Source organism: Hipposideros armiger, unplaced genomic scaffold, assembly GCF_001890085.2.
Source record: "Hipposideros armiger isolate ML-2016 unplaced genomic scaffold, ASM189008v1 scaffold_1022, whole genome shotgun sequence".
Lineage (NCBI taxonomy): Eukaryota > Metazoa > Chordata > Mammalia > Chiroptera > Hipposideridae > Hipposideros > Hipposideros armiger.
Window position 1 is genome coordinate 141,237 of NW_017732372.1, and position 10,767 is coordinate 152,003.

The 10,767-nt window shown below is 37.9% G+C and overlaps 1 protein-coding gene across 1 annotated transcript in view; it reads left to right on the plus strand.

Moving 5' to 3' along the window:
* DSG4 (desmoglein 4) overlaps nucleotides 1-8,572 on the plus strand; it is a 37,111-nt gene extending 28,539 nt beyond the window's left edge. Inside the window, exons 13-16 of the mRNA XM_019631625.1 lie at nucleotides 3,471-3,613; nucleotides 3,773-3,836; nucleotides 5,303-5,502; nucleotides 7,805-8,572. Of these exons, the coding sequence (XP_019487170.1) occupies nucleotides 3,471-3,613; nucleotides 3,773-3,836; nucleotides 5,303-5,502; nucleotides 7,805-8,572 (1,175 nt within the window). The remainder of the gene's footprint in view (nucleotides 1-3,470; nucleotides 3,614-3,772; nucleotides 3,837-5,302; nucleotides 5,503-7,804) is intronic.
* Nucleotides 8,573-10,767: the final 2,195 nt, after the last annotated feature.

Below are 10,767 nucleotides of genomic sequence, written 5' to 3' on the forward strand. Positions count from 1 at the left end.
CTGTAGAGGGCAGTGTCACTGGTCCTCATATGTGGGATCCAAACCGGGGCCCTCTGGCATCCCAAGCCAGCTCTTAACCAACGTGCCACTCGGCCAGCCCTAAACCCCTCTTTTCAACAATTCTTCAAAATAAAAATGGAACCAAGCTCACTGAGATGGCTAGGTTCATTTGGCCATGTCTTTTTGATATCTATGGCAATTTTTGTGGAAATTTGGAAATAAACAGTGGGATTGATAAGGGCATTTTCTTGTTCAATAATGATAACTAGAAAGGTCTAGGGTTAGTGAGGCTCGTAAAGGTGGGAAACAGATGCAAATCCCTAAGTATAATACAGCAAGGCATAGAGTAAAACCTATAATGAAAATTTCAGCAAAGTACTTTAAGAGGAGAGTGGCAGAAGCAATTCAGTCCAGTGTGAAGGTTAAGGACGTGGCTTTGAGCCAGACCCTAAAAAGCCAAGAATTTTCTTAGAAGGAGGTTGGTGTGGGGGGTATCTGAAAAGCATTCTAGGACAAAGGAATAATATAAACATAAATGAGGAGAGGGATGGAAGGGCATAGCACACTCAGGAAGTGGAGGGGCGCAAAGATAGGCTGGGAGCCTTCATGCAGGAACGTTCATGGCAGGTCAAATATTCATAGACAGTGAGGAGATTTGGAAGCTCTGGTGACCTGATCACTCTGGCATAGTAGAAAGCTAAGAAAAAAGTCTAAAGAAGACAATTAGCCTCTAGGCTCTGGATGAGTGTCTAAACTAGGACAATGGTCAGAAAGGGCAAAGTCCCTAAGCAAAAACTTCAGAAAGATCCTCCTCTCCCAATACCGTTTTTTAAAACATAGATTCCCTAGAGGAGAAATTCTTCATGCATTTTAGGTTGCCTTTGCAATACCTTGATTTTGTGGAGATCAAAAACTGGATTGTAAAATTTCAAATGGCTAAATTCTTCAAATTATAATATTAATATGTTTGAATAAATGAATACAAACGAAAGCCTTATAGTTTTGAGGTGTTAAAAAATAACAACTGACTTTGGGGCAGGCTTTCTTAAAACAATCTGAATTTTCAAGGCTATGCAAAGATCATGAGTGAATCTCATAATGATATTAGAGACATTGTCCCAGAACATGACTCTACAGTGAGGAGAGCTGTCCACTTACATTTAAGCCAATAGTCCTTAACACTTTCAGCATATTAGAATTACTTGAAGGTCTTCATAACCACTCATGCCCAAACAGGCACACTCAAGACAAGACCCAAGTTTCAGTATGTTTAGTTCTCTGGTGAAGCTAATGTGCAGTTTAGGGATTAAAATCCAGAGTCAGGTGCCACTTCCAGCAGGCTAGCACTCAAACTTTTATAACTCTTCCTGAACCAGGCAAAGAAAGCATGAGAGTTGTTAAATTGATTGTAGAATCGGAGAGGAATACATTTGTGGACAAAGTCACTTGTTCACATCGGTGAAGCCCAGGATCTGTTGGCAAGGGGGGGGGGCAGGGTGTTGGTAGGGAGAGGGGTCTGGCCCCAACCTTATATTCCCAAAGGGCCTCAAATTAAGACTTTTGATGTTAGCTCCAAATGAGATTATGCATACAGTAATTGTATTTGGTATGCACTTAAAAACGTTCATTTTCTTTATTAAAAAATGACTTTGTTAGACAGAGCTCATGCCCATGATAGTGCATAACCATGCACACATCTAAATTCACAGAACCATATTGCAGGTGGAGCAGCTGTTTAGAGGCTACCAATTCTAGTCCTTTCTAGAAGGTTCTCTGGAAATGTATAACTCGGTCTTTCACTGTTCATGGCACAGATAGTAAAATTGCCAAATTACCTATTTTAATTTAGCAGTTTTGATATTTTCTTCTGTACTTCTAATTAATCCATTTGCTAAAATGCATATTATGTTAGGAAATTAGAAAAGTATAAACAGCAGCTGAAGTATCTGTATTTATGGACTAAAGTATAGAATTGAGGTGAATTGTCTCATATTTTATAGACAAAATCATAATAAATGTAAATAGATCAATTAAATTTAGTTGGTGATACTTGATTGATTGATTTTAAGTGTAAATATAATAAGGGTTGAAGAAGGGTCTTATCTCTAGATTCTATAACTGAATCCTGTATCTAATTCTCTTGTTAACATGTACTGATTATGTGTTTAACTTATATGTGTGTATATGGTGTTTGGTCACATGGATTTGTATGCATTGGTTTCTGCTGAGAGCCAGCTCGACAGCCGTGGCCCCTGGATGCGCAGGCCAGGAACCCACCGAACGGTCCCCGAGCAGGATTGATCGGCACGAGGAAATGAGAAATGAAAGAATGGCATAGACACCAAAGTTGGGATTAGGAGGGTCACTGACTGCAGATGGCAATCAGGACAAATTTTATTAAAAGACATAGTGCTTATATAGAAAACAAGTTCCTCTTTTACCAGGAATAAATCTTATCTAAGCATATAGGGGTTTTGTTAGGGGGTTTTGGGGGAAGGAGGAACCAATGTTCCTGACTTAGGAGTTTGGAGGTGAGATAATGTCTTGGCAATAGATTACATGATCATACAGCATAAACTAATAATATATTTTAAGCAAAGTGAAACTTAAGGCAAATAGCAACTGTCAGCAATTGGAAAAGTCCCAAAAGTTCATAAGTCCATAGACAGTGACACCTGAGGGTCTGGTGGTTGTGGTTTAGGAGCTCCTGCTTTTCCAAGGCACAGGAGGTGAGCTAGGAGTTGTTGGGTTACTGATTTTAGCAGTGCCCTTTTTTGCTGTTCAGCTAACAAGCAGCTTCACAGTCTTCTCGGCACACAGGACTTGGGGGTCTTTAGCCACCTGCCATTCTCCACCTGCAGTCAACCTAGGGCCTCAGTACTCTGAGACGGCTCCCAACAAGTTTCTGTGAGATATATATATAATGTCAACAGAGATGGTGTATGTGTACCTATGTACATATCCAGGTACCTGCACATATACACATGGAATTAAATATGTATTTATTCATGTGTGTACACACATATATGTAAACTCACAAATACATATGCATACACAGATGATTATATGTGAATAAATACACATATATAAGTGTGCATGTATGTATGAGTATATGGGAAACTAGGAATCAGAAACTTTGATTTGAATCCTGGATCTGCCACCAGCCAGTTCAGGAATCGTGGACTGGAGGGAAAAAGGATCTTACTTTCCTAATCTGTCAGTAAAGAACCCAGATTACATGATCTCCAACTCCACTCTAGCTCTGAGAGTCAATGGGATTTGGTGGTTTTGTGTTTCTGAACACGGGTGTGTGTACTCAGTCCTTTAGGGAAAAAACGGATGCTTTCTTACAATTGTATTTATCCCTTTGGTTCTAAATACAATGCCACATTTTCCCCAAAATAATACATTCAATGACTTTCTAAATGGAGCAGTATGTGTTAATTCTTCCTCTTCACTTTCTTGGGCAGTGTCACCACTCTTACTGCTCCTGTGTTGCTGCTGCAAACGAAGACAGCCAGAAGGCCTGGGGACAAGGTTTGCCCCTGTGCCGGAGGGGGGAGAAGGAGTGATACAGTCCTGGGGGATAGAAGGGGCCCATCCTGAGGACAGGGTGAGTAGACTGTCTGTCACTTTCCAGAGAAGCCTGGGGTTTCAATGAAAATTGAGCATGTCTTCACAAATCTACGGCACACAAAAATAAAGAAGATGTCAATTGTTAAATATTGAACATAAAGCATTTATTTTAAACATCTTTTTTTTTTCTTTTTAGGATGTGTCAAATATATGTGTACCAATGACAGCCTCTAATACCCAGGATCGTATGGACTCCTCTGGTCAGTGGACACCAAAGTCTGTTTTGTTTTGTTGTTTTTTGAAATCTGAAAAATTACTCAACCAGATAAACCTCATGTATAAGTACCTTAGAGAAAAACAATGTATCTGTCAGTCTCCTCAGATGATAGTATAATGAGAGGGAAACTTGCATGCTTGAAGTGGCCACTGTAGTTTTCTGTCCTAAACTACAGGCCGTGAAGTATGGTGTAGCAATTAAATGGCCAAATTTGGAACCAGAATGCTTGGGTATAATTCCCAGCTCTGCCTCTTACTAGTAATAAGTCCCTGAACAAGATACATAACTTCTCTGGGCCTCAATTTTCTTATCATTGAAATTGAACTTATGATAGCACCCACTTCAAATGTGTTGCTGTGAAGAGTAAATGAGTATGTGTGTGTGTGTATAATATACAGAGGGTGCCCAAAAAATATATACACATTTTAAGAAAGGAAAAACTGTTAAAATTGTAATACTCGATATATACCAATAACAAAAGATGAATACAAGTCATGCACATAAATTTGTTGGCACCCCAGTATATTATGTATAGTGTATGTTATACATGTATGATACATACATGATATATATTACACATGTATATATGTATGTGCGTATCACAAAATATACATTAGAAGATGCCTGGCACAGAGTAACTGCTACTGCAGCCATTATTTGTAATAGAAACTATTAAAACACAAAAACGAAAGAAAGAAAAAAGCAGCAAATACGAATATGTTCTCCTAATAACATACTGTAGAACTTTTCTTAAATTTCCACATGCATTTACCTCACCAATCTTACACTCTCCTGATTTATGAGGCCCATGCACACCTAAGACTACTGAAAAAATATCCAGCTATTAGGCAAGGATTGAACAAAGTAGAGAGGTTGCCCAACTCTAAAGTAGACCAGAGCTTTCTCAGAGACAGTTCCTTAGTATCCCAAGCCAGACCCTTCGGACGCAAAGGGCTTAAGGAGACTGAACACTCCCCTGAAAGCTAGCTCTCCATCCAGCACCAGAGTGAATGAGGAATGCTGAGTTTCAGTTTCTGCAAAGATATCACTGGCCTTGCTTTGGAAAGTTCTAGAGTAGGTACCAACCCTCTCAGATGGGCCAAGGGGAGCTGGTTAGAGCCAGCATTGGAAGAAACTGGTGCAGAAACAGAGGCCCCTCTCCTCTTGGCTCGTTCTATGCCTTTAAGTCTAGGGGTGAAGTTTGAGCAAATGTGAGAAGGCCGAGTCCGGAAGCTGGCTCCCTCTGCACCATTCACTTTCTTTTATTTTATCAGCAAGCCTGGAGATTGTGGGAATAATTCAAATCCCTCCTTGCCTCGTGTTCCAGTTCCTACTTGTGTGGTGGTGGCGGTGGTGGCAGTGCACAGCAGACAGCAGCTAGCAGTGGTTTACACGGATAAACAATGCAAACAACTCAAGCACGGTTATATGAACACCCTCTCCTTACAGAAATCTACACTAACACCTATGCAGGCGGAGGGACGGTTGAAGGGGGCATATCAGGAGTGGAACTCAACACAGGTCTTGGGACAACCGCTGGCCTGGCAGCTGGAGGAGCAGTGGGAACGCTGAGGAGGAGAAGTTCAACCCTCAGGGAATATGCAGACAGTGGCCCGAACATGGCTTTCTTGGACAGCTACTTCTCTGAGGTAATTCCCTTGCACAGTTACATGTAAAATAGTCTCGAGGCTGAATAATAATAATAACATCAAGAGTAGGTTCTTCTGAAATAGATTCAGTTATTCTTAACCCTATCCCAATCCAGAAGAAAAAATATATATATTTCACTTCTCCTTAAACTACAGAAAGCCAATTTGCCAAAGTGTTTCATATTCCATTGACAACACATCTTGAAACTGTGAAAAAAGGCTCCAGCGTCTCTCATCATTCTCCACTGCCCTTTTTCCACTTTTCTGTCTTCTGTTCCCTTATGGTTTCCCCACTTTGTTTCCCATTGCAACCACAAAGCAGGAGCATCCCAATCAAGAAAATAAAAATGTGTATTCATGTCCTTTCTTTATGATGTCCTTCTTGCTCTGTACGTGCCTCCAATAGAAAGGAGAAAAAAATAAATTAAAAGCCAAGACTGGGAAGGAAGATAGTGGTAACTCAGTATCAAGCATCACCATGACTCGGTAATAAATCAGGGCCTAGAACATAGGTGTGCTAACCTCTCTCCAGTGCTGTATCCACTAAGCGGATGAGCAGGGATCAGGGTCTATGAGTATACCAAAGAGGAAAGCTCCACAGGCATTGGATTCGCCTACCAACCCAAATGGGTAGCAGAAATGGTAAATAAATCCTCTTGTGAATCCTATTTAGTATATTTATTTCATTTTAGTAGCCCATTTTATCTCATATTTTGATTAGACTGTTTTACTCCCCACATGATAATACACGAATTTCACCACTGCTCGTAACAAAAAATTCTAAGGGTGTTGTAATTGTTGGCTATATCTTAAAACTGGTGGTTAAAAATACCATTGACTATTGTGTATGAATAGTATTGCTTATTTAAATGAATGATCGAGGCTGCAGTGTATATTCCACAAACGGGAGCAAATTATTCATGTGTCATAGAAATGTTACAGAAATGATATTTAACACATCATTCATAAATATCACATCAATATTAAAGAAGCTTTATCATTAATGTCAAAATTGCATTGGTCATTTTTTGTTATAGCTACAATTAGTGCTTTATAAGATAAATAAAATCAAAATGCATTCTCCTTTTTCTATGGGCATGGAGGCTACTCTTCCCCAACATTTTAGCTCTACACTTAAAAAATGGCGCTAGGTTTCAGAGCTGGTGAGCAGACGCCTCTGAAGAGCAGTGCCAATGTTTGTTTCCTGTCACTTTTTACACCAGAACCACGCCCCCCAGCAGCTAACTTGTGCCCTTTGCAAGAGAGGCTTATCCTCTCATCAAGCTGTCATTTAAAATATTAAAAAGTAAAGTTTTATGGTAATTCCAAACTCATAAATAATTTACTTCAAGACCTAAACATCATTCATTCCTAATGGTAGAATTTAGACTGTGGTACAGATCAGAGGGACAGCAACATGATGCAGTATAAAAGAGAGAGTTGGATTTGAAGTTGTATTCTACAATTATTTGGGTCCTGGGCATGCCATTCTCCTACTCTGGGCCTTTGGTTACCTTATGTATAAAATAAAGAGGGGATCAGGTTATATCAGGTGATTCACATGGTGCTGGGCAGGACCTATGGGATTCCATGGGAGCCATCAAGCATACATACATACATCATACATAGCAGGTGGGAGAAAGGGGACGAGAATAGCAAGTCTTTGCTCCCACCCTGCCCCCTTCAAACAGAGAAGTCCCACTTTCATTTATTCTACTTGTTGGGCTCCTACCTTGGATTTCATTTAAAGGGTCTATCATTAACAAGAATTTGAAAATCACAGTAGATAACCTCTCAGTGTTTTCCTCCTGTTAACCTAACTCTAGAGACATCCCTGTTCTCTTCACACAGGCCATGTAAAACTACACTGAACATTCTGATATAGATCTCTGAAGCTTAGAGATATTTACATCTTCATACTTGCTTTTATTCTAAGTTGATCAAATATCTCTCCTTAAGTCATATTTTGAACATAACTAAATATATTTTACTATTTCTAGACAAAAACCAAAGGCTACAAATCCAAAAGATTAACACATTGTCTTTGATTCAAAATCTGAATACAATGTAGAAATTATCATTTATTAGATTTCGAATAAAAGAAATACACATTTATTCAAATTCTATGCACCATGAATACACAGTGAGCTCCTTAAAAAATTCCCATTATTTAAAAAGACAGCAAACAATCAGTGTTTTTGTCGGTTCATTCCATGAAATCTTCTTAGGTCAGGGGCCTCTAAAACATTGATTATTTAAAGGGAAAAAAACTTCTAATTTTTTACTTTTCTTCTAATTTTAGAAAGCATATGCTTATGCAGATGAAGATGAAGGTCGACCAGCAAATGACTGCTTGCTCATTTATGACCATGAGGGAGTAGGGTCTCCTGTGGGCTCAATTGGTTGTTGCAGTTGGATTGTGGATGATTTAGATGAAAGCTGCATGGAAACATTAGATCCAAAATTTAGAACTCTTGCCGAAATCTGCTTAGACAGAGAAATTGAACCATTTCCTTCACACCAGGCCTGTATACCTATCAGTACCGATCTCCCTTTGCTTGGGCCTAATTACTTTGTTAATGAATCTTCAGGAATGACTCTCTCAGAGGCTGAATTCCAGGCAGAAATGGCAATACCTGAACCCATGATTCATGGGGATATTGTAGTGACTGAGACTTACACTACTGCTGATCAGTGTATGCAACCCACTACGATTGTTTTTGATCCTCAGCTTGCACCCAATGTTGTAGTAACTGAAACAGTAATGGCACCTGTCTGTGATGTCCAAGGGAATATTTGTGTACCTGCTGAGTTAGCCAACACACAAAATGTAATCTATACTGAGAGAGTGCTGTCTAGTCCTGGGATGCCTGACATGAGGACTAGTAGCATGACCGAAGGTTGTATGGGACCAGTGATGAGTGGCAGTTTTTTGGTAGCGCCAGAAATTCAAGTGACACAAATGATGAGTCCAGATATTCATATAAGCCAAACTATTGGTTCCACATCTCCCATGACATCTCGACACAGAGTAACACGGTATAGTAACATACATTACACTCAACAGTAAGTGCTTTATGGTCAGTATTCCATATAGAGACGTTTCACCTCATAATCACCAACTTATCCATCAAAGATGTATATATAATGTACTATATTTAACATTTTAATAGTAAACAAATATTCAAATTTTCTAAATTTAGTGCCACTCCTTGATTATATCTTTTTGAGGTTAAATGCGGCTTAATGCACTCTAGATAAGCTTTTTAACATTTTTTCTGATTTTAAATAATGTGCCAAAAAACTTGAAGAAAATGTGTTACATCCTTTGATACTGTCTAATAAACAGCACATAACTCATAAGAAGAATCTTAGAGGTCTTCAGGCCTGTAGAACGGGTCATGTAAACCAAGATATCCTTGTTCTTGGAGGGTCCAAAAGAAGTCTTGTCTGCATTCACCAGTCATATGTACCTTTAGAGTACCATTTCTATTACATATTTTTAATTGAAAAAGTGAAGGAAATGTACATTTCTGAAAGGAAATTTAAAAGGAAGATGGAGCAGCTATCAATAGAGATATGAAGTCATTTTTCTCTTCAAACCCTTTCTCAAGATATGCATATTTAGAGCATGCTTAATATAATACAGGGAAAGAGTTTGTCAGCTGAACATATCACTGAAAATGGTTCATCAACAGGAATCATATATATGTATATGTATATATATATATGTATCTATACATATATACATAAATCAATATGGATTTATTTTGGTTGCACTTTATTGACTTATATCATTAACTGTAAATTAATTTAGAATAGCAAAAAAACATTATGACAACTCTGATAATAGAAACAATTCTTAGGGGAAATGGTAGAGTTTTTCCCCCTTTCAGAGAATTTTTTCCTTACTCTTATACTTAAGTCAGAAAACCATATGGAATATGGTTTAATAAGTTTCATTGACCTGAGTCACAGAATTTTTATTCGGCAACCAGGTAGTCTCCAAAAGCACCTCTCTAAGTATGTGTATGTTCAGCAATATTTACTTGGAAGCTACTATGTGTTGAGTGCTGGGCTTGGCTCTGTGCAGACATAGGTGAAGAAGACAGACATGATTCCTGTCTTCATAACTTCTAATTAATATCTAGACTTAAAATAAAACTCTAAGGCTACAGCTTCGAGTTCCTACCAAGAATAATTAACAAAATATTTCAGTCCATTACCGAATAGTGTTTTTCCGTTTAACACTGCTAGTTATATTCAATGAATGCAATGGAAACATATGCACAGATTGCTTATTTTTAGTAGGTATAAAAGCTGGCTTTAGAAAAAGAAATTCTAGTGAGATAGTTTTATTTAATTCTGTAAAATATGTAAACTATATAGTAGTAACTATAATGTGACTAGTAAGATAATGTAAATGAAATAAACTAATTTTCAGGAATTATTCCTTTTGGAAGGAAATAATTGTAGTGCTTCTTGCTTAATTCATTCCTTTATTAATAAAACTATTATAGAATTTGGGGCATCTCACAGTTCTCTTACCCAATTATCTCATTTTAAAGAAAAGGATTCTAGAACTAGAGATGTTAAATGACCACAACCAGCCAGTTGTGGTACAAAACTTGAACCACTTAATCAGAGACTCTGGCCAGTATGCTTTTCAATACTATCACTTCATCAGACATGGAGAGGATCCAGCATGGCCTGTTGCATGGTCTTTTCTATCTCCTAATGGGAAGAAAAATATCTCGGAAAAAAAAAATAGGTTTTATGAAGTTTAAGTGCAGAATAGCTAAAACAGCATAATGCCAGAAGGTTATTTACATGTGTTTTAATCTCCAAATTATATGTATTGCCAGTTGTCACAGTCATTCCTTACTTTAGTTATTCGCAACCAAGAATCTGCTACATTTCATTACTCTACAAATTTATGAAATCCGCAAGATACCCACAGAGCATTGGTGCCATGATCAATTTAACACCTAATCAACACCAACCATGTAGTATCTTGTATGCATTTAGTCCTGTGGCATATCCTGACATGAATATTACTTGAAGTTTTCATTCTATTAGGCCAGGAATTCTAAGAATTATGAAACAATTAATGAATGATTAAATACAAGCTGCTAAGGGGATTAAAACTAAAAATACTATGAAATTTGAGATATGCAGAATAAAATAATACTAAGCATTTAACTGATAGATTAAAATTTTAAAAGGAGGTGAAACCACCTGTGAAAAGGGTAAGAAAACTTTTCT